This window comes from Siniperca chuatsi, linkage group LG8 (assembly GCF_020085105.1).
Source record: "Siniperca chuatsi isolate FFG_IHB_CAS linkage group LG8, ASM2008510v1, whole genome shotgun sequence".
Taxonomy (NCBI): domain Eukaryota; kingdom Metazoa; phylum Chordata; class Actinopteri; order Centrarchiformes; family Sinipercidae; genus Siniperca; species Siniperca chuatsi.
In genome coordinates, this window is record NC_058049.1 from 15,174,681 (window position 1) to 15,199,630 (window position 24,950).

At 41.9% G+C, this 24,950-nt stretch overlaps 1 protein-coding gene across 8 annotated transcripts; it reads left to right on the forward strand.

Moving 5' to 3' along the window:
- The first annotated feature begins 2,089 nt into the window (after positions 1-2,089).
- Positions 2,090-22,175, forward strand: LOC122879988 (catenin delta-1-like). Of its 8 annotated transcripts, XM_044204675.1 has the most exons (22): positions 2,090-2,246; positions 7,598-7,722; positions 9,212-9,375; positions 11,938-12,006; positions 12,147-12,266; positions 12,421-12,683; positions 13,195-13,476; positions 13,654-13,894; positions 14,018-14,240; positions 14,813-15,005; positions 15,120-15,237; positions 15,415-15,568; positions 15,810-15,827; positions 16,137-16,205; positions 16,561-16,688; positions 16,940-17,090; positions 17,262-17,454; positions 17,764-17,972; positions 18,231-18,272; positions 18,401-18,468; positions 18,670-18,773; positions 20,455-22,175. In XM_044204675.1, exons 3-21 carry the CDS (start codon positions 9,217-9,219, stop codon positions 18,727-18,729), a joined length of 2,760 nt encoding a protein of 919 aa, XP_044060610.1. In that variant the 5' UTR covers positions 2,090-2,246; positions 7,598-7,722; positions 9,212-9,216; the 3' UTR covers positions 18,730-18,773; positions 20,455-22,175. The 8 variants fall into 8 exon arrangements, with proteins under 8 accessions (XP_044060610.1, XP_044060613.1, XP_044060612.1 ...); XM_044204678.1 differs by lacking the exon at positions 18,670-18,773; XM_044204677.1 differs by lacking the exon at positions 15,810-15,827.
- Positions 22,176-24,950: the final 2,775 nt, after the last annotated feature.

Consider the following 24,950-nt stretch of genomic DNA (forward strand, 5'->3'; position numbering starts at 1 on the left):
TGTATTTGGCTCCATCCATCTTCCCATCAATTTTAACCATCTTCCCTGTCCCTGCTGAAGAAAAGCAGGCCCAAACCATGATGCTGCCACCACCATGTTTGGCAGTGGGGATGGTGTGTTCAGGGTGATGAGCTGTGTTGCTTTTACGCCAAACATAACGTTTTGCATTGTTGCCAAAAAGTTCAATTTTGGTTTCATCTGACCAGAGCACCTTCTTCCACATGTTTGGTGTGTCTCCCAGGTGGCTTGTGGCAAACTTTAAACAACACTTTTTATGGATATCTTTAAGAAATGGCTTTCTTCTTGCCACTCTTCCATAAAGGCCAGATTTGTGCAGTATACGACTGATTGTTGTCCTATGGACAGAGTCTCCCACCTCAGCTGTAGATCTCTGCAGTTCATCCAGAGTGATCATGGGCCTCTTGGCTGCATCTCTGATCAGTCTTCTCCTTGTATGAGCTGAAAGTTTAGAGGGACGGCCAGGTCTTGGTAGATTTGCAGTGGTCTGATACTCCTTCCATTTCAATATTATTGCTTGCACAGTGCTCCTTGGGATGTTTAAAGCTTGGGAAATCTCTTTGTATCCAAATCCGGCTTTAAACTTCTCCACAACAGTATCTCGGACCTGACTGATGTGTTCCTTGTTCTTCATGATGCTCTCTGCGCTTTAAACGGACCTCTGAGATTATCACAGTGCAGGTGCATTTATACGGAGACTTGATTACACACAGGTGGATTCTATTTATCATCATTAGTCATTTAGGTCAACATTGGATCATTCAGAGATCCTCACTGAACTTCTGGAGAGAGTTTGCTGCACTGAAAGTAAGGGGGCTGAATAATTTTGCACGCCCAATTTTTCAGTTTTTGATTTGTTAAAAAAGTTTGAAATATCCAATAAATTTCGATCATGATTGTGTCCCACTTGTTGTTGATTCTTCACAAAAAATACAGTTTCATATCTTTATGTTTGAAGCCTGAAATGTGGCAAAAGGTTGCAAAGTTCAAGGGGGCCGAATACTTTCGCAAGGCACTGTATGTGTGTGTTTCATTTAAAAAGCAAACTACCTCCACTGTGCAGCACTCTTTTCCTCTTTTTGTACTTTCCGGATAGTTTCAGTCTGGGCAATAACCAACTTAGTGTGGATTCTGTCTGTGGATTTATAATCTGGATATGGAATTGTGAATAAATATAGATTTTTTTAACAGCTTTCAACATCTGACAAGTCTCATCATTTTGCACCTCTAGAGTGCAGCATTGCTTTTGTTCCCAGTGATTATTGTGACTCAGGTTTACTCCTACTGTAGCACTGTGGGGGGACTTAAGGAAACTGGGGGAAATTCCTTGCATTGTTGCTCTTTCACCCTGCCCACACTAAAGTATTGTTTATCAGGCTTCTACTTGTTTGCCTTTGATTTCACCCAAAGGTCTTTAAAGTCAGAAATATATTAAATACTAAAAGACAGGACTAAAAGTACAATAATTATTGTAAAAGCTGTATGATTAAGAGAAAACACGAAGTCTGACACTTAAATGGTGCTTTAGAGTTACAGGCATGCAGTGATCCCTAAATAGTTTAGAGGTCAAGCATGATCCATCTAAATCAAGTGATTACTGTCAGAGGATCTTTACCATCAAGCTATTTGCTGATCAGGCACATGCGAGGATGTGATTTTATGTGCCAAAGTTTGTCGTGTTAGTGTGGAATGCTGGTGTTTTACTTCCCTAAGAAATGCTGCTTCCTCTCAGGCCATTGTTCTTGGGCAATCGATGAATTGACATCAGTGTGTGTGTATGTGAGGGAGAGGGAGCGACAGGCGGAAATAAATGGGAGGAAAGAGGAGGCGGTGGGAGGTAGCCTATTTATTCAGCCACTGTAACAGAAGTTAAATCCCCTTACTCCCTTTTATAATCATAGGCTTGCTCATACCAGTCCGTGTGTGTTTTATCTTGGCAGGAACACAAGGGCTTTGATCCCAGTCCGGCTACTGGCTTCTGAATAACTGGGCCTGTCTAGAAACTTGTGACAAAACACCTGTATGAGAAGAGGAATTCAGTGTGCGCCGTCTTTACGGTAAAGCGCGCTTGTTGATCCCGCCCTCTCTTTGATAGAAAACTCGGTGATGTCGCTTCGTCTTTAACGAGCTTGACCCAGAACCCAGGGAAGGAGGGGAAGAGAGGGGAGAAAACACAAAAAAAACCCGGAGTAGTCTGTAAGGGGTCGGGGCAGGCTTTCCACGAGCAGGTAAGTCAGTTCATAAATGTTCCCAGGTGGTTGATATATCTGGGGCCGCGTTTTTTCCACACAGATAGTGGGTGCACTGCAGCGTTGGCAAGGAGTGGTCACATCATCGACAGATCAGCAACACGACTCTCCTAGGCTAACGTTAGCTAACCATGCTAACGTTAAAAGTTAATACGGTTCCCGCGGTGCCGTTTCCTGCCGTGCACACTGTTGTAACTGATTAAAAAGAGTCCTTGATACTAACGGCTAAAACAGAGAACACCGTCCAAATTAGCTTAAAATGCCGCTTATCTGACCACACGCTAACTCCTGCCCTTGCGGCTAATCTGTGTTTGCTATGCTAACGTTAGCCTGGTTGTTGGCACCGCTCTCAGTCGGCTATGTGGGTTATTGTGATGCTAACGTAGCAAGACAGCCAAACCAGGTCATACGGGTGCTGAGCGAGCATTCTTGCCAACTGGGCTGATTTGATGTCCAACATTGTCATTTATCTGGGCAGTAGCGTTAGCACAAGCACCTAGTAACTCAATGCTCAAATACGCGAGTCTTTGTTCGTGAGAGTCATTTTATACCCACGACTTATTGTTAGCTAAATGCTGCCAGCTCTGCGCGTCGCTCCTGCCCTAGATTGCTATATTACGTTAGCAAATCAATTAATGACAGTCTGTGGGGTTTTGCTAGATCGGGGAAATGCTAACTGTTAGCGGGTCCAGATGGCTCATCAAAGGTCTGCAAGGAAGGAGAGGTTTTTGAGTTCAACAGGGAATACAACCTGACACGACAACGTGACGGTCAGGCGGGTTTACAACACTGAAGTAGACTGGGTTTAGTTCTCTAGTCATACACATTTACCGTGGTTAGACCTAGTTGTCTCGTTTTTAAGCGTCTTTCTGTCGGACGCAGTTTTGTCAGTTTAAGCAGATAAGTAGATTTAATCACCTCGACGGTTATTGTTGCTAAGGAGACCCGGAGAGAAGAGTGTAGTTTTTTGTAATTGGAAACCTCACTACTTCTTTGACACACATGTTATACGTTGAGCCTGTTTTTGTGTATTTGAGTATGGGTTAAAAGGGTGGTGGTCCTCCAGTTTGTAGTCTGTCACACAGGCTGGGATTTTATGTTTGTCGGCTTGTGAACCTGTTTGGTTGGGTCCTGTGTGAACTTGTTTTGGTAGGAAAACACCTGGGTGGGGATAACTGTCAGCTTGAGTGTGAGCAAGTAAACTAGCTTTTCCCTTGTAAACATTGGTTGCATACAAGACACATGTAGGTCACACAGTATAGTTAAGTGCCTTCCCTGTGGGCTTTAGGACTATCCTGGTTTATGTTTGTACAGTATGTGTGTAGGTATCACTGTGCTGTAGCTGATTTAATGTGCTGCAGGTGCCACCACTAATAACACCATGTGTGGCAGTGAACACCCATGTATCAGCCTTTCCTGAGTAATTGTCTTCAAGGCATTGTTTGATTGTTGATGCATGCTCTCAACGCTGGCTGCAATTGTGGCTGCTCTCTTGAGGTGTGCAGATTAAACCACAAAGGCCCTAACCTCTGTGTGTGTGTGTGTGTGTGTGTGTGTGTGTGTGTGTGTGTCTGTCTACATATGTGCGTGCATGTTAACATTATGTGTGTATGTGTTAGGAGGTAAGTGGATTAGTGGCCTAAAGCTTCAATCCCATTACAAGACATGCTCAGCTTAAACCAGCACGGGTGGCATCACAGTGACTTATCAGCAAACTCCAGTGTGAGTTACCTCGACCCTGCATGAACAGATGTGCATTTTGACAGTGAATGTGTTGTTTCAGTGGGAGTTGTTGCTGCTGATGGCAGGTGTAGGCGCTTATTTCATTAACCAGATTTTCATTTTAAGTTGACAAAGGCTGCATTGTGGGTTACATGTGCTTATGAACACAGATGTCTTCTGACGGGGTTGAATGAGTCATGCTGACTGATGGCTGCAGAATCAGATGGCGATATGTGACTTGTGGTGTGTCAGGGCTCGGTCAGATGTTTGAGGAGTGTGTGTATGTATGATGTTGACCTCAATGCACTATGCTTGACATTTTGACCGTCTGTTGCCACCATGTCTGGGACAACAGAACATAACCTTTTCTCTGTGCGCTCTTGTTCCTTCACCCTTTTTTTAAATATTTAAAAAAAAAAAACATAGTGCTTTGCTGCTGATAGTGGTTTTTACATGTGTTATTGGATATACAAAGGCCATGTAGTGTAGTGGATGAAGGACAAAAATGGTTTAATCCCTTCTTAGTTTCTTAGCAATTTATATTCTTTTGCTTTTCGGGGGCTAGGCAAATAAGGATTATTTGAATTTTCGATAACGGTACAGGTTATATTCTTGATTAAATGTTAGAAAATAGTGACAAGTCACAATTTCCCAAAACCCAAGAAAAACAAATATTCACATTTGAGACATTGGAACCAGTGAAGTTATCAAAATTGTTACCAATAGATTCAGTGGTTAGACTATGGGGACAAAACAAAATATAATAACTTATTCTAAAAAATATGAATGTGATGAATCAGCCACACAGGTTCATAGAGATTGCTTCCGAAAGTTCATAAAAGCAGAACAGAAAACAGTAGATGGAGAACAATATTAGCAAAATGGGAAGTGGTTTGTGGTCTTATGATAAAAATATTGACCATGGGGGATTTTCACCACAAAAACGCCTCCTGATGGTTAGAGGAAGCAAACCATCAGGAGGTGGTTTATTAAAGTGTACATCCTATAGGCTCTCATGGTGTTGTGTACATGCAGCTCTGTTGAGGAAAATGTTTTTTGGTGAGCTTAAGTAGCCGGTGCATCCCTTTACTCATCTCTGATATCGAATCCATAACATCCTGTTTCTCAGGAAGTGGGTAAGAGGGGAAAGGGGAGGGGAGTGGCAATGGGACCGCACTGATTGTTTTCATTGTTCAACGAAACTCACCTCTGACTTTCAAGGGCAAAACTAACAGCTGTGAAAGGGGGGAGACGTGTGGAGGTCAGAAATCATGTGTGTAAAGAGTGACATGAAACTCCCCTCCCCCGACACATACAAACACAGATGCACTTGCACTCAAATGTGTCCAGTAATATCCTATTTGCTCTCCAACTCTTTTCACACTTGCGTTCTTGCTCTCAGTTGCACAAACTTCTTATTGTTCCACCAACCTCCCGGACTGACAGCTGCGAATTCCCTCCTCTGACTGCGGTTAAAACACACACACACACACACACACACACACACACACACACACACACATTCCCAAGAACACTTGCCAAGAAATACAAATCACGGTTTCAACTTAATCTTGTATGAATGACATTTACGCTCATTAGTGAAATAAGATAGTGTGTAGCATGGTAACGATTATTTCCTGCATCTGAGATAAGATGAGGAGCGAACCAACAGTATTTACATGTGGCTTAAAATTATGGAAAGATACCAGATGAGAAGAGATTTGGTTAAATAGTTTGTGTTTCTGTGTTTGGGTAATTAAGACCTGTAGACTTGCTGTGAAATGCTGCAATAGTACAGTAAACACAGATCTCAAAGATTATTAGCCAGTGTCCTGCTAAGGTCATTTTATAGTGGATGAGTGGGTGGGCTGCTGAGCTGAATTGGCAGGAGACAATGCTAGGAATGCAAGATTAGCTTTTATCTTGTATTCAGCACTCCTTTATGTATCTCTACCCCCCTCTTTCACTCTAGTTTACCCTCTCACTCCCCTGAAAGACTGCCCGTCTTCCACCTTGTTGTATTTGTTTGCAGCTACTACTCTGCCTGTCTGTAGTGAATCAGCCCTGTCCTGGCTGTAACCATATATAGGCATGTGTGGTACAGGACAGCAGTGTGTGATTTGCTCAGGTGGGAGGTTATGGCTCTGTGGCGCAAAGCAAAAGATAGTGTGTGACTGTGTGTATGTGACATCATGTCTTCCTGTCAGCCAGCCTTATCCCGCATGCAAATCCTGGTTTTGGTTCTTACAAATTCTTTTGTCTTGTGAAATAGGCTTCAGCCACTCCTTGTTTTCTCATCAGGCCATCCCACTTTCCTCCCTTTTTTCCCACACTGGTCACACCCTAAGCTGGGATTCTTTTTAAATAAGCAAAGACATATATGTGTGTGTGTGTGTGTGTTAGTCATTCATTTGACAGACATACAGGAACAGACACAGCCTCTGTCTGCAGGCTTCTTTTTACCAACTAAATGGTGTCGTAATAGTCTATCAAACAGTAATTTCATCATGTCTTTTTCTTTTTTGTTTGAACAATCTAATGCAGGTGAAACTGTGAGTCATTCGTCACCGTCTCTCCACTTGAACTCATTACACCTATGTTTGTCTTTTTATTTACACTTGTTAACACTCTACCTGTTGTTCACACAAACACCTGCTGCCTGAAATATAAATGCAAGTTACTGTTTGTTCTCAACATTACTGCAAACGTACACTCCAGATTATCAGAAGAGTGTGTCTGTGCAGTGCATGTTGGCTAGACAGAGAGAGACATTGAGAAACTGAAATTTGGTCCCTCCTCCTCTACCTTGTCCAACCGGTCGTGCAGGTGTGTGTGGCAGTGCACCTTTCAAGCCAGGGCTGATGGGGATCTGGGCTGCTGCAGAAGAGGGTGTATTAACAGATAAGAGGATCTGAGTCTCCACTTGTTTGGCTGTGATATAACAATGTCTTTCTCTCAGAGCACAGCCAAGATAACAAAGAGTCGTAGGGGGAGGGATGAAAGGCAGTTAAGTTGAGAGAACATGAGTAGCAAACTGACAGAGTTGGGCCACAGGTAGATGAAGACTGCTTACTCATGGTGGGAATTCTTGGTTCTCTGTAAATAATATAAAGAGTACGGTCTATAGGAAAAGGGCAATGAGAGAACTTCTGTTATTAATAGGCACTATATAAATAAAATTGAATTGAGGAAAGGCTAGAAGGAAAAACAAAAAAAGGCTAAGGTAAACTAGAAAAGAACGAGCTGATAGGAGAACATATGGTTTTTGAAAGATGTTACTATCTCTAAAATCATCTATCTCTTTATGCTGACAGTCGATGTTATCTGGCCCAGAAAGAGTTGCAGGTTGGTGAACTTCCCGCAGCTATCTGCTGTACACAGGCCAAATGTTGAGTAAATACAGGGTGTGTCTAAAGGCTGGAGCTACTGTATGTCTCTGTCTCTTGCTGTGTTTTTCTGCTCACAGAGCAAACACAACCCTGTTGACACACTTGTATGATATTCTCACTGTGTTGCTGTTTTTCAAACAGAGGTGCCTTCACTAAAATGTTTCTCCCTCTTTCTCCTCATTTTCTTCCCCTCCACCTCTGTTTATCTCTCTACTGCAGTCCATTCCTCACTGTTTCTGGCCTTGGTGGTTCAGTGACCTTCTCACCCATGAGCAACTAGAGCTCAACCTCTGACCTTGGCGTGATCTCTCACCTCTACTACCAAACCACGGCCACAGGTGAAGGTGTGTATTTCTGATATTCTCTGAAATGAGCTTTGAGAGTCTGTCTCTGCTGGTGTGTGTGTGTTTTCTGCTTTGTGCTTAAACTGTAAAGAGAAGTATGCAGTTCTCGTAGAACTGAGAGGTTGTGTGTTGTGGTGTTAAGCTTCCTCTATAAAGTATAAAAGGCGCTTCTCTTCATGTGAAACGGGCTTCGTCCTCTTTGTTAGACAGTTTTTGTATACTATAGATCTCTGTATCACCATAAATTATGCTGCTGATGCATGGATAAAATAGTCACAAAAAATAAAATTGACATAACCAAGGATGGCAAAATTTTCATTTAAGCCTACACCAGGACTTTGGGGTTTAAAATTGGTGGGTTGATTTTCAAAACTTGAAAATCAACCTAAACATTTTGTAAACCACATTTTGATTCTGGTAAACATGTATATGCAAAAGAGACACCCCATATTCTTCTTCAAGGTGGAGAAAATCCATTGTTTGCTTGTAGCGTTCTGGAAATACATCATTGCTGTTTTGCAAAGTCTACGCACTACAGAGGAGTTATCCAATGATCTCTTTGTCTGCCATTTGTGTTTTAAAAAAAGTATTTTCTGTTGTGTCTGAGAGGGTCAAAAGCCCAGAGGACTCCTCCATGCATGCGTTAAGTGGTAATAAGTTTATTGATCTGCATGCAGGGGATGGTGATAATGACAAATGTAATGTTGCAATAACTATGTCCACATTATCATGATCAATATGTTGCAATATTTATGATCAATGCAATAACGAGGGTCTTAAAGAATCCGACTCTACCCTCCTCCTGCAGCGCTTGTCCCGTATTGTGTCAACTGTCAGACCTGAAATTTACAGCATGGTGTCATGTGACTTATGCTTTTAATTGCCCTAATTGGGTAGTTTATTATTCTGCTGTATTATTTTTCACATAGAGCCATCATGGAACGATTTCACTGTTGCACTTACAGTCAGCAGTGATACATTTAACACAATCCTTGAGATATAGTTTTCATCAGTGCTGACGTGGGTAGGTATTGCTGAAGGCAGTACGAAATTTGAGCAAATCGGCTGCCTTTAAAGTCTCTGTGCTGGGAAAATCTTGAGTGAATGACTCATTACACCTTGACAGACTGACTTGTGTACAATTGATGTTGTACACAAGAACCCAACGTAATTGAGGTTTTCATGTCTGAGTTTCAACCAGAAACGTCTTTACAGTGGTGACTGCTGTGCATTCATTATTGAGGCCAAAAGAATAGATCCACTGTTCCTACGGCGCTGATAGCTTTACCAAACAAAATTTGTCAGCAGATAAATCAGATTGGGTTACTTAATATCAGCCCAAAAACTCCTGCATCCACCAGATCTTGCTTTACCTTGTATGAAGAGGTGTGTCTGTGTTTTTGTTAGACACCCCCACCCTGTGCTGTAGTGTGTTCGAGCCTGTATGAATGTGTGTAACGCCCCCCTCTTTCCCCTTGGGGCTGTGTAGTGTGTATGGAGCAGTGTGAGAGCGCAGCGGCTCTGCTGGAGTCGGTCAGGGAGCAGGAGGTGCAGTTTGAACAGCTGACCCGGGCGCTGGAGGAGGAGAGGAGGAGAGTGGGCCTCCCCGCTACCAGCCCCTCGGCCCTGGGTCGCCCCCTCCCCCACACACAGGTAACGCTCCCCAACAAACCTTACATCCCGTCCAGAGTCTCTCGTAGGCGTTTACAGCCCCCATCTTTCACTTAACGTCCAGTCATGGATCATCATTGCCTCCATCCAATCCTCAAAGTTTTCTCCCTCTGACATCCATCCATCTATTATTTATCCCTTCTCTGCCTCTGCCCCGCCTTCTCTCCACCAGCACTCGACGACTTTGTGTATGTTTTTGTGCGTCATCATTAAATGTCTTTCTTCATTGTAAGTCTATCTGCAAGTATATTGGTTCGTGCCTGCACATATTTCCTCTACTTTCAACATGCCGGAGATGGTCATCATCACACACTTGCAGCATGCTTTCACTGTCACTCACCGGATACACTCTTGACACCCACATATACACCTTTCGTCTGCCCCTCAGTGGAATCTCAGTTATTTTCCTGTCTGTTCCAGCATGTTGTGTTTATTGAATGCGGTCATGGGTCATGCATGTGACGCAAAGTCCGGCATCCAGTGTTTTTATTTTTTTATTTACATTTTAGTTTTATTTTCATTTAAATCATTCATTAAGCTTTCATTAAGTAATACATACTTTTAATGTATTACTTCTGTTGTTCCTGCTATATACTAAGTATTCGTTTGCATGCAGTTATCTTTTGTATATTGTACATACACGATTTTGCGCCTTGATGAAATAATGTAATGTTGTTTCTACTATGGAAATGTGTCTACCATCAGGTGTTTTGACATGCTCTTCAGTGCTGCATCTAATTTGTTTTATCGATTAATGTGCTTTTTTTATTTATTTTTTTGTCTATAAAATGCCCGAAAATTGTAGAAAATCCACACTACAATTTCCCAGTTCCCAAATTGACGTCTTCAAATTACTTGTTTTGTCCGACCAATAGTCCAAAACCCAAGATATTCAAATTAGATATTATCCCCATAGAGGACTACGAAAACCAGTAAATATTCACACTTGAGCAGCACATTTTTGGCACGTTTGCTTGAAAAAACGACTTAAATGATTATTTGATTATCAGTATAGTATCAATAGTTTCTGATTAATTTTCTGTCACTAGACTGATTAATCGACACATCTTTTCAGCTCTAAAACCAGTTAAAACCATTGTGGGCAATGTTGCAAATAATTGAGCAAGATTGCTGTATAGCAAATATGGATTTTTATATGGTATTCGCATCGATGGGATAAAGTACAGATCAAGGTTGATCTGTAAGGTATTTAATTTGCTGGGTAAACTTAAACATACATTCCCATCTGGTTATTTGATCAGGAAACGGTTTCTCAGTTGATTTTCCTGAAAACTTACTGTATTGTGATATACATCTATTGTGAAATTGAAAATCAGCTTTTGTCTTGAGAGTTTGAAGATTTTCACTCTGCTGTTTTGTTTACAGCTGAGTTATCTGGTTGAATGAGGTCCTAACTGTTACCTTGACTTGGCTATCAGAGAGTGGTAAACGTTGCCTAGGTGCATGTAGGCTTGAAAGAGCAATTAAAGGAGAGCCATTCTCTCAGTTAACACTAAAGGCCTGGCAGTGCTGTATTCAGAAATTGATATTTTAAGCATGTTTTTCAGCACTTGTACGCTGACTGAGTAGAATTGTTTAAAATGTGTTCCTAAATATTTCCCTTCCTTAAGGGCTTGTTGTCATAGATTAGATCTTAAGTTTTGTCTCTTTGAATCCTTGGGAGTGACTTGTTTGATTAGTGTGTGGCAGCTGGAGGATGAAGGCTAAGCAAGCAGGAATCTGTGGCTTTGTGCCAACTGTACATGTTTTATTTCTAAAAATATTAATGATGATGACAATACTCCTGTTTTGCCAGCTGAGCATTTCTCCAAAGCCATGAGTTGTTGGTAAATGAGGTGGTATTATAGTAAAGACCAGCTGTAGAGGAAGTGTTCCCTTCTTGTTGTAAAAGCACAATCTGCACTTCCCATTACTTTTTAATAACAGCCCTGCCTCCTTGTGGACATGATGTAAAGTGTTGTATGACATACTGCAAATGAAGTGGGAGTAAGTGTTTGGTAAGGTTCATAACATTGTTTTCTCTTGTGTTAGTCAGTAGTATCACAGTAATACTGAAACTGATAGTGACTCTTTTTGTAGTGGAAAGGTTTCCAAAGTGGCTTCATTATGCAGTGTTTACATGTGATTCATCTTGAGGCTATTACTGATAACTGAGGCGAGGCAGTTATATTGCATCAATGTGAGTGTTAGTGAGTGGGGTAGAAGGTGTCTAAGTCATACAGTGTGACAGTCATTGATGTAACAGAATGAAGCAGGAAGTTGGGTGTGAGGATGAGTGGCTGCTCTCCAAAATGTCCTCCCTCAAGTCTGGCAGTGATTCACAGACCATAAACATGCAGGGACTGTTTGGTCAGCACTGAATGTGCTTCAGCAGTAGTAATATCATCTGGGTAGTTGCAAGAAAGTAGACAGCACTGGCTACTGGGAGGTATGCCTTTAACCCCACTTTTATGTGTTCTTTCAGCAAAATCTTATTATATTTTTACAGTACATATTTGTTGTGTCTTTCTCTTTCATCCCCAGAACGGGCGTTTAGGGGATGCAGACATAGAACGACTGAAACTGACCGACTCATACATAAACGGCGCACAGGTACGTTATTGTGTGTATAGTTTATCATGTAAATGTAATTGTTTTTCTTGTATTTATGCAGTAAGTGCCAGTGATTTTTTTTTTTTTATTTATTTATTTTTTTTTTGATAATATCAATGTGTGGTGTGTCTCTGCTACAGTACAGAATGGTGGACCCTGCACACGGCGCTCTAGATGAGAGCTACACACCAGAGGACGACTCCCAGGAAGTGCACTCAGTCTTTTCTGAAGAGGGAACAGCAAGACGGCCTGACAATGGGGTAAGTGATATGACATATGGACCATGATCTCATCAGATGTTTTAAAATTCAATTAATTTAAAAAGGCTTGTTAAAAATCAACACATCCAAGGATCTTACATAATTTTACCATAAACATATTTAAATACATCACTCCTCTCTCGCTTTCCCTTAGATGAAGAAACCAATCTCGCGCACAGTCCTGCCCTCTGACTCTATGTCCATTGACGGGGGCTTGTCTGTGTCCGGGATGGGCGGCTACAGCGCCACACTGGACCGTCCTTACAGGCAGGCTGGAGCAGGAGACTACCCCACAGCCACAGTGCCCAGAAACTACCACTATATCCCTGTAGGGGGTTACGATGACTACCGGGGAGGCCCACCATCAGAGGCATACACTAGCCTGAGCAGGGGCTCACACATGGATGACCGCTACAGGTACAAGACCCCTGCATAGAGGAGTGCTGTGAATGTTTTCTTGAGTGGCACATTTTATTGGGATTGCTGCTCATACATTCTGAAATATGTTGTCTTAAAGGACAGTTCATCCTAATGAGTGACACAAAAGTATAATTCCCTATTCTGCTTTTATTAATGTTTCACATTTGTACGTCTGTTAAACACAAACTGCTTTACAAGGTTAATGAATACATGCTCTATCCATGTTTGAACGATTTTAAACCAGAAGTTTAGCTGTCACAGTTAAATCCCTGATCGTCGCTTCAATAACATATGGTTACTGTAGACACTCATGTTTCCCCCATTCACACCAAAGTCAAGAAGTGTCAGTCCTGCTGTTAACCCTGTTCAGAATCAGGATTGTGAAGCCAGAAAAGTGTTGAAACATTCAGGTTGACTTCAATTAGAAATCCATTACCATTTGATAGGGGGATCACTCATGGTGGGATCTCACTTTTAACAACTTCTATTCATTTCTGTCATTCCCCAGGCCAGTTGATGGCTACAGGACCCTGGACTCTGGCTACCGGGCCCCAAGCCGTCAGCAGCTTGACCCATATGCAGCACAGCCCCAGGTGAGCCGGGGAATGAGGGCCCTGGGCTCAGCAATGGAGATGCGGTATGGCCACGGCCACTATGGTCTGGAGGATGACCAGCGCAGTGTGGGATATGATGACTATGGCATGGGGCCTCCACCCATACACCCTGGAGGCTACGGTACTATGCCACGCCTAGGGCCCGGCCCCGGGGGTATGGACAGACGAAGACTCAGGTAAAACACAAAGGCATTGCTGTGGTGTCATATTACAGTTGTTTTTTCAGTTAGACCATGTATGTGTGCAACATACCTGACCGATGTTCCCTGCGAAGCTAATATGAAACATTGAATCTCTTTCTTGCGACACACCTAATAGATGTTTCTCTATTTATCTCCTCCTGCCACATGCAGGAGCTGTGAGGATACTTTGGATGGTGACATGGGAGGAGTTGACCCTTATACCTGGGGCGTTCCCATGACGATGGAGAGGGGGAGCATGGCTTCACTGGACAGCACACTGAGGAAGGGTCCTCCCGCTTCATGGAGACAGCCGGAGCTGCCGGAGGTCATAGCCATGTTGAACTACCGTCTGGACCCTGTCAAGACCAACGCTGCCGCGTTCCTCCAGCATCTCACTTTCAAAAATGATAAGGTGATACAATGGTCACATTAAAATGCAGAATAACAGTATTTAACATACTTATCTTTTTGTATTGTGGTTATTTGGTAAATCCCTGATGTGATCATTTTTGTGTGTGTGTGTGTGTGTGTCTAGGTTAAGTCAGATGTGCGTCGCCTGAAGGGCATTCCGTCCTTGGTGTCAATGCTGGACCACCCCAGCAAGGAGGTGCACCACTCGGCCTGTGGAGCACTAAAGAACATTTCATATGGGCGAGACCAAGACAACAAGATCGCCATCAAAAACTGCGACGGAGTGCCCGCTCTGGTCAGGTTACTGAGAAAAGCCCGCGACCAGGACCTCACTGACACCATCACAGGTATCCACATCATATGATGCTTGTATGGATCATTTGTGTTGGGGTTTTTTAAAAAAATATGTACTTTGCTACAAGTTGTTGCTCATTTGTTCTCACTTATTACTTTAGCATTCAAACACACACAGACATACAGAATTGGTTTTGTCATAACAAGCTTGTCCAAATATTCACAGAACAATAAAGGAGAAAACTAAAAAGCACAAATTCAATCCAGCATAGATGAGACAAAAGATAAGGAAATGAATAAAACAAACTATTAATGGCATATAATGCAGGTAGTCTGGTATTATGCACACCATTGAAATATGACACAGAATAAAAACGCTTGTTTGTCTGCTACATTACAGACTTCAGGGAAAGTTGTGACATGCAGATTTAATTATAGTAAATATGACAAATAATATACTAAAATACTAAGAACAAGCCGATTTATACAAAAGAGATGAATGAGGGACAAATCAAAGATCAAGTCTGAATTTTTGAGAGCTGTAGCATTATTCATTCATTGGTTATAATTATATTATTTTATAACTGTCCTTTTGATAGTAACAGTATTTATTATATCGTCCCAGGCACTTTGTGGAACCTCTCTTCCCACGACTCAGTCAAGATGGAGATTGTGGACCACGCCCTGCACGCCTTAGCTGACGAGGTGGTCGTTCCTCACTCTGGCTGGGAGCAAGGGAACAACGGAGGAGAGGAGAGCTGCAAACCACGACATCTGGAGTGGGAGACCGCCTTGACCAACACTGCTGGCTGCCTTAGGTACGCAACAGATCAATGGATGGAAACCAGAGAAAGTCCAAGGAGGAAAGAGAGAGACTTATTTTGAGAAGAAAACATGCAATTATGTGTTTAACTTCTCCCTCTCTCCAACAGGAATGTGAGTTCAGAACGCAGCGAGGCCAGGCGAAAGCTGAGAGAATGTACAGGATTGGTGGATTCACTCATGTACATTGTCCAATCACAGATCAACCGCAAAGATGTGGATAATAAGGTACCTGTTCATTCAAGTCAGATGACAGATGTTATCTTTGGCTCCATTTAAAAAAAAAAAAAAAAAAAAAAAAAAAAAAAAAAAAAAATCTAATCTAAAAAAAAAAACAAAGAAACAAAGCACCTTTCTATTTCTGTCTTCATCTTTTGATCATGTCGTCCCCTTCCCTTCCTGCAGTTGGTGGAGAACTGCGTCTGCCTCCTGAGGAATCTGTCCTATCATGTTCACCGTGAAGTCCCGGGCAGCGAGCGCTACGCAGAGACCACGCCTCTCAACCAGGGGCCGGCCCCTGCTAACAAAGGCGGCTGCTTTGGCTCTCGAAAGGGCAAAGGTAAGTGTCAGCTGTAGCATCTTAGATTTACACTGTGTCTACGAGATTGGCTGTTAAAAGATGAGTAGCTGCTGGTGGGTTTGAGCTTGTTGGTGGCAGAGCACCTGTCGCTGTTTTTCACACTGTACCACTGTTTCCCTCCTTTTCCTCTCCTCTCTCGCTCCCTCCTCCTTCCTCTTACCTTTCTCCCATCTTTCTTCCCACCCTACGTCACTTCCTCCTTTCTCTCTGCTGTGTTTAGATGAGTGGTTTTCCAAAGGTAAGATTCTCCTCTTGGTGAACTTTTTGAAGCTATTGACCACTCTGTCATTGTTCATTTTTCTAATACAGAATAATACTTCACTAGAGAAATAAGAATGTCTAATGTTGAATTCACATCCAGTTCATGAGCATGATCACCTGATGTCACGCAAACATTGCATGTTCACAGTGCTTGTTCCACTAGTTGCATGGTCGCATTTCACATGACTATGGACTGAGGATAACCGACTGCTCATCTCAACCAACTTCACATAATCTGTGTCATTTCTTCATGTTCTCTTTGTTTGTTTTTTATTTCTTGCTGCAGGAAAGAAGGATGGAGATGATGGGAATGGAGATCAGGTTGACATTCCAAAGAGGACAACACCTGCCAAAGGTATGCATGTCTCTTTTCCCTTCAGATAATTTATAATTGATCAGTCTTTAGGGTAGCATGCTTATATGCTGAAGTACAAATCCCCTCATGTCCCTGCATTTCACACAATATGATCTAAGTTCCAAACTAGTGGACATACAGTAATTAGTATGTTTTTAATGTTTTTATGCTTTAGAATAGTCTTTAATGAGACCACAAAATGGTTACTAATAGACTAATGCGTCCGTTCAGTCACACAGATGAACAGTTCAGGCTTAGTTTGAAAATGTTCAAAATACCCGGTCTAGCTGGTAGTCACAGATAAAGCCTATACCAAAAATTCCTTCTAACACCCCTCTCTTTGTGTCGACTTCAGGTTACGAGCTGTTGTTCCAACCAGAGGTGGTTCGTGTTTACACATCGCTGCTCAGAGAGAGCAAGAACCCCTCGGTGCTGGAGGCTGCTGCCGGCGCCATCCAGAACCTGTGTGCCGGCCGATGGACTGTTAGTACCATTTCTTAACAAACTGAAACTCTGCTGTTGAGAGGGCGGGGGTATTAGTAATGTTTTCAGGTGAAGTCTTAAACCAAATCTGAATGAGCATTTTGGGTCTGTTTTTTAAAGTAAATTTAATCTCTGATTAGTCAGTTGTGATCAAGTCCATGATACTGTCTGTGTTATGAAGTTACTGGAATGAAACTGCTGGCAATGTAAAATGATATTCACTTCTCCCTCTCTTTCTGCTTGTTGTTCAGTATGGTCGGTATATCAGGGCCACTGTGCGTCTGGAGAAGGGTCTTCCCATGATGGCAGAGCTACTGTCTCATGGCAATGACCGTGTGGTTCGGGCAATGTCCGGAGCCTTGAGGAACCTCGCCATTGACAACCGTAACCGTGAACTTCTCGGTAAGGATGTTGGATTGTGTATCCAAATGAGCTACAAAATACTCAGGTATTCTTTGAGAATATAACATACGGTTCTCTTTTGCCGGAGGTTTTGGACTAGACTGGATTTTTGATGTTTGCATTTGTATCACTCCAGATAGATTTTCTTACCTCACTGTGTTTCTCCTGCAGGTTTGCATGCGGTGCCTCATCTTGTGGCCAACCTGCCTGGAGGTCAGAGTCAGTCTGGGCGCGCTCTATCAGAGGAGACAGTGGTGTCTGTACTAAGCACGCTCGCTGAGGTGCTAGGCAACCGTCTGGAGGCAGCAAAGACCCTCCGAGCCTCGCAGGGCATTGAGAGGCTGGTGCTTATCAACAAGGACGGGTAAGTGTGTTCTGTAAAGTGAGCTAAGAATAAAGAAAAAATAATGCTTTCATTGTGTTTTCTGGAAATTCAAAGCTAAATGTGAACAGGTACTGTCTTTTTATTTATTTTTTATTTTTATTACTATCCAACTTGTTGAATGGGTAGATTCTAGTCACTCAGAAACAAGCTTGATTTGAATAAAATAATTTTTTTGATTGCGCATTTCTGAAGTTAAATAGCAGCCCGGACTGGCTGTTAAGGACAACTGTGCCTTGATATAAAGCAAAAACACTTTGGTAAATGAACGTATCTCTGTGTATCCTACAGCAAGCGCTCAGATCGTGAGGTACGGGGGGCCGGCCAGGTGCTGCAGCTCGTCTGGGCTCACAAAGAGCTGCGCCGGCCTCTTGAGAAAGACGGCTGGAAGAAGACGGACTTCATGATCAACCTCAACCCCAACACCAGCACCACCAACGGCCCAGGCACCCGAGCCAACGGCACCTATGAGGATAGCACCACGCCACTGCTAGACAGAGGTCAGTGTGCAAGAAATAATGTATGGTTAAAAACAGTTTGACAGTGTTTAAACCCTACAATTGGGGGGGGGAGTTCATTTAGTTTATAAAGGTTACTCAAAAGGTTATACAGGCAAGACTAGTTTTAGTACATATTAAAATATTTCGTGAAGCTTACTCTGTTTTCTATCAGTAACTGTTAGTTGGTCATTTAGACTTGTGTATATATGAAGCTGATGTGTTGCGTTTGTTTAACTTGTGACTCTGTTTTGCTCTCAGGGGAAAAGAGGGACATGATTCCACTAAATGACCTCGGCCCTGGTTAGTAGATTTATCATCACTGTTTTTTATCAAAACAAATTTATAGAAAATGTGTTTCAAGATGCGATGTAGTATGATTTATTAATTTTTTTTTGTCATTCTTGTCGTCTTTTTGTTTTTTTTCTCAGAGGCCTACGCTACACTGGACCAGAGGGAGAGGAGACACACTCTGGATGAAACCACAGACACTTTACCGGTACTTAAAATCATTCTCACGCACATTCACATGTTGGATCACTCACTTAACTACACTAACCCTTCATCCCCTGCACCACTATGTATATTTCCTGATTTTAACCTTTAAAATTTAACCTTTTTAATTTTAAAATTACTGACATTTTGCTTTTCTCACACTCACTCCCTCTTCTCTCTCTCTCTTTCTCTGGTTGTCTCTCAGCGAGGGGTGTATGGGGGCAGAAAGGGCTCCTTGCCCCTGTTGGACTCCTACGATGGTTAGCCCTCCCCCCTCCCCTCTACCCCCCTCTGCATGTAACAAGCATGGTATGTCCAACTGACCTCTCGTCCTGCATGGACTCTATGAACTCCTTTTTTGTCTTTTATAACTTCAAACCCTTAGTGAAACCTGGTCTCTGTCTATGATGGTGTATTGAAAATTAACTATATGATGCCCTGATGTGATGTGTGCACTGTGGTCCACCTGTCTATCAGTGTAGAGATGAACCCAATGCTGATAATTAAGATATAAATCCTCAGAATAATAACTGTTGTTTGTGCAGAAGTGTTGTCACGATACCAATGCTAATTTTTGCATTAAAAAGTATCATAACTACTACAACACAGCATCAAAGAATAAAAGCAGTGCAGTGTCACAGTCAATTCCTTAACATTTTCTACCAAGTTACTTGTGTTACCAAACTTTCCTTAAAGTTACAGTAAGCTGTGTAACTTTTGCAAAAGGGGTTTTGTCGTTCGGTGTGATCTTCATCCTCCTCAAAATAGTTTTGTGTATCTTGGAGCAGCAACTGCCAGAAAGGACTTACACTCACTTTAGGAATGTAATGTAGTGTTTGATACTTTTGCCATGCTGTGTAATATTGTCCATGATCCAAGTACTCAGCTGCAGCTCAATCTGTTGTTGCCTGTATTTCAGTGCACTCTTGTGGTTCTGCAGGTTCTTACAAAAGAATAGATACCGATTTAATGCTTTTTTGTTTTTGTGTTTGGGAACTTGCAGTTTATTGCCTGCTCTTGAGTAACGTCTTATCAGTTTGAGAATTAAGATTAAACAAGAAAATAAACATGAAAGAAGAATAATTTTGGGAAAGTAATGAACACAAATACTTGTATTTATAAGCAAGTTACTCTGACATAATCTATTATTGATTACTTCTCTAAAATTCTTGTTGTTTTGTCTCAATCTTTTAAGTTATCAGAATTTCCTCCAGTAGGCAGACTTCAACAAGTCTCCCTGCATTACTGCTGCACACACAGTTTAAAAAAATATGTTGCTAAGTTGAGCAATGGTTGAGCCATTCTTTACATTAATCCCTAATTTAATTCTTTTTGCCACAAGGTTGTTGTGGGCATGTTTGCTGCCAGCCGATAGGTGATTCTGACCTGAACATAACTTGCTTCTTACATCGATGTTTTTAGTTTAAAATAGCATAAATTCAAATTAGTGTCTATTTATTATCAGTGCATTCTCTTTTTTTTTGTAGGTTGTCCTCTATTTTGGACTTACCTTTTCTAATCCTGCATACACTTATTGATGCAGGAAGGGACAAGATCTTTTTTGACAGATATTGACACAAATTTTAATTCAGTGGATCACAGAATAATTGTGTTGAAATGGTCATGTGCAGGACAGTTTTCATCAGGCAAGAGAATGATAGTAGTCTTACCTGTAACTGTAGTTACTGACTATCAAACATAGTGTGATTTACTACTGTGTTACAGGGAAAACTAATATGATTATGTTTAACTATTTGTTCAAAGGTTAAAATAAAATTTAACACTGAATTCAAACTATATTCAATTTAATGTTATATTGGTATTATTGAACATCTGGTTATTGTGACAGCACTACTGTGCAGTGTGCCATACTTAAAGTCTTAGTCTTTGTGTCGGCTCCATGTTTATTGTGTAAATTACCCACATTTTTATTCTTTGTTCCTGTATTTGGACTCTGTTTTAATCGACGTCTTTTGTTCTGTTCCTCCAGAAAAACTGATAGTGTGCATCACCCAGACTGCGCCGTCCCTGCCCTACCACTGCTACTGAGGAGAGAAGATCCAGATGCACAGACTCTCTCCCTCTCGTCTCCCCCCTCCCCTCCCCTCCTCTCCTCTCCTCTCTTTCTCTCTCTATCACCACACAGATGGGATTAGAAGATGAGGGTTGGCATCCAAAGAAAGTGGCTGTGTTGCAGGCGAAACGTTTCATGCAACACACACACGTACAGATACATACACACCTACTTTTTATGAATTCATTCAATTGTAGCAACATAAATATGTTCAGTTTTTTTTTTAAATTATAATTCTTCTGTAAAGGCAATCACCTTTGTTGACAATCATTTAATTCTGGTGTTGTCATCCTACTTGTTTTTATTTTTTTCTTGCTATTGTCAACATTTTGGTCAATTCTGTCATCGACATGTTGCTGCCAACACCTGCATCCTAATGACGAATTTGTACGTAGACTTCTATGTAGGGTATATACTGTATATAAAAAGAAAGTGGGATGACTGCATTAGTTTTGGCTCATTAATTTAAATCGTCCCTTTACTGGGATCGTTATGACAGACGGCCCTGTAGATTGAGAATGTTGTTTATATAGGAGTTATTTTCCTGTCTAGAGTTATTTTCTCTTTGTTGGGATGAGCACAGGTGTAGACAAGAAAGGGCAGATGTGTGTATATTTGTCATACAGTGAACCTGTGGCCGTGTGTGTGGAAAATGAATATGGACCTTGGAGTGAGTGTGTTTTTGTGTGTGCGTGCACAGACCAGACCCATAAGACCACATTGATTATTTCATTCGTTTATGTTGTCTGTTTTTATCTTGTGCTCCTACTCCTGTGACTAAGCATCTTTTTTTATTGTTAGTTTTTATGTACCAACTGCCTCCTTTTTGTGTTTGATACCTTTTAATTTCCAGCTGTTTTTGTTTTGTTTTGTTTTTCTTTTCTGTCTGGGTTTAGCCGACCAGACCAGTACAACACATCAAACGTGGTACTGAAATGTGAAGCTGGGAACATACACTACTAAACCACTAAAACATGTTGACATCCTGCTTCAGAAATCATTCCTGGCTCTACTGTAACAGATTCACACTATAGACACAATCTGCTCTGCGGCTTATTCTTCATTTAGAAAGTCCAGGAGGGTGTCTTTGAAATAATTATTTCCTCTTTAAATCTGAAAAAAAATATCACTACTTACTTTTTTTGCAATATAGTCGTTCATATTGGCATTCGTTTTATTTAAAAAAAAAACTTAATATGGGAGGCTTCTTCACTCAGAGGAGACTCGAGTTTTAGACAAATTGAGGAGAGATACTGACGTTTAATTTGGGAGGCAGACAAAAAGCACATTTAGTGTATATGATCAATTTTGTTTTTACCTTTTTTCACTTTGTGTCTGGTTTGTATTTTATTTGGGGTTTGAATGTGTGGGAGCGGTGGGGGAGAGCATTATGCAATTTGTTCAACTTTTTAGTCCCAGTTTTACCGCCTAGTTGTTTTTAAGGCAAAAGAGACCAATCATCTTTGTTTTGTTTGTTTTTTTACTCTCCTCACACAGTATATTTGTAATGTTGCCTATCCATGTAAAATTATGATGTACCATTCATACCTGCCTTGGCTCTGAGAAGTTGCTTTTTTCAGTGAAGTATGTAACTGGTAATACTGTTTTTATAAATAAAGATCTTTTCTTAGACAAGATTTGGCGAGGTGTGATTGATATGGAGAGGTGAGGAAGGACTGCTGTATCATGTAGATAAACCCGTCTAATTAAAGAGAGGCAGTCCATCCGTCTGGGTAATTTCATCCCCTCGCTCTTGGTAAGGCAAATGGCAAACGCACAAATTTGACACTGTCAGATATTCGCTCTAACATCGGTGTGCTTGATTAGGCTTGTTTTGTTTTTGTTAGTTTTTTTTGGATGCTCTAAATTATCAAGCCTTGTTATCCGTGAAGTCATTTGTGTCACCAGACTTTTTTTTTTTTAAACTCACTACAAACTCATTCATCTCCCAACTTAAGACCTCAAACTGTGCTCAGGTGTTGTGTTCATGCCTGCATAAACACGACGTGTACCGCCTCAGTTAAAGACTGTTAAGCGTTGACATCTCAGCTTTGCTGTTGTCTCTGGTTACACACGCTGACACGGAATAGCTGTTGTGTGTGTGTGTGTGTGTGAGTGTGTGAGAGAGCGAGAGCCTCCAGACATGTCGAAGAAACACACGAGGGTTGTACGAGGACGTGAAAGTTTCTCGGTGTTTCCAGTATGCGACACATCTGAAATTCATCCCACACAGATTGAGAAGCAGCTGCTGGATCACGAGGGCTTTAAGTGCATGTCAGAGTGTGAAAGTTTGATATCTGTCAGCTTGTGACCCGTACAAAGTTTCACATCTGTGTACACACATTTCTCTGAAGATTTCACTTTCACAAGTGATGATGAGTCTTGTTTTCAAGGAACATTGCTGATTGTTTTCCAAATCTGTCTTGAATAAGAAATGGATCCGTTGAATAAATAAGAGACGAATTAGGGATGGGTATCAGTATTGTTGCTCTTCAGGTATCCTACTTTGAGGGATAAAAACATGATTTGACCCTGTTTTGTTTTTTGTTTGTTTTGTTTTAGAAAAGTTTTCTGAGTTAAATCATGAAATATCTGATCAAAGAATTAGTAAACAAACCAAGAATCTGACCAAGCATTCAATACCAACTATCGTTACTCAACACTTTTAAATACTCAATGCAATGGTCACATTTTGGTTGGTACTCAGAAACTATACTTATACATTGTCTTTTTAGTACAAAATTCACCCTTTTTTGTTTCCTCAGACGATGCTTCCTTGCTGAGCTGCGGCACAGGGACACAAAAAGGGAATTTGGAAGATACCCATTTGATTTGTCTAACTCAGTCGAAGCCTCATTACAGCTTCAACTGAATTTTAAAATGTATTTTTACACACAACGAGGACTGTGGATTTTATCCCAGACGGCTTGTAGGAAAAACAAATACAGGGACAAATATTCCCTGAAATGTAGATGTGGGTACTGTTTAAAGACAGACTTGAAAAAACGTGAACCTTTTAAGGTTTGGGGGGGGGGGCTCATGGCCTCAAAAACCTTTGCTACAGCTCTGGTAACACGTGATGTGTAAAGTTTATGCAGGTTAATAAAATTCCTATAGCTGCACCTGCTACAATATAAGAACTCTTTGGCAGCCACAGGTGTAGTTTTATTTAGTTTAGTTTTATTAGAGCTGTAATAAACTGCAGAGGAACTGATCTTGTCCTCTAGCTGCTACAAGCGTTTATGTGAGTGACAAATGCGCGTGCATGTCTGTGTTAGTCATTGAGTGTGTGTAATGTTTGTAACCTGTGCAGCTGGTACACACACACACCCTTCCTTAAACTTGAGACCACCAAACGCAGCAGATTCTCCCTCCCTCCTTCCCTGTGTCCTGTCATTTTGTCATATCTATTTAAGGCTCCCCCGCTGTTCTTAATTTCCTGTCTATCGCTCTCCCCAGCTCAAATAGAAGCAGCAACATGTAACTCCAGCACACGAGATCTGGGGAGGATAAGACCGAAGGAACATAGCGCATGACCAGAGAGGAATGATTGTTCCGCAGCGGATTCATCGCAGCGAGTCCACATTAGGGACACCGCCCGGTGTGTCACCATGCATGATGGGGTAGGGGAACCACACCACTGGGAGATTAAGTGTGCCCTTCCTTCCTTATGATCCCTGGAGCTGATTTGTGGAGGAAAGTGACCACAGACAGATCCGTTTCAGAGCAAAGGAACTTCCCGGTCTCGTCTTGTAACTCATGGGTTCACTCGGTGTCCCTAGTCCGTCCTCTTCAAACTCAGATGACGAGTCCCCCGATCGCACCCCGGTCCCGGACTCCTGCCGCCACACCTCCCACACGAGGAAGCAGAGCGGGCTCGGCGGCCTGGGCTACGGGCTCGGTGTGGCCTGGCACCACCTGAGGCCCTTCATCCCCTTCTTCCTCATCAGCTTCATGGTCGTGGCCCTCGTCTACTTGATGCAGGCCATCATCTTCGGGGGGCCCTTCACAGACCCGCTCTTCTTCGTCAAGTTCTACGAGCGCTGGCCCCGGCCCGCTCCAGACCGACAGGACTCTCCTACACCTACCGAGGTGTTCAGTCCGGTCCCCACCTCGTCCTTAAAGCAAGTCCTCCTTGAACTGCACAGGGACAATGAGACGATGTGAACTGTTTGATTACAGAAGCTGGAGGAACAAGGACTCCCCAGGGATTAGTCTACACCAGCCTTCAGTGCTATTAAAAGGGCACAGACTGATAGTTTGACTATGTATACGAGTTTAATTTGGGTTGTTGTAAGTCCCTTACCTGTCCTTTTACCAGACCCCAGGACTAGATATGTTAAGGATTGGAAAAATAACATGTAAGTCTGGCTGTTCTTTGAACATCTTCCAGCAGTGTGCAGCTGAACCAG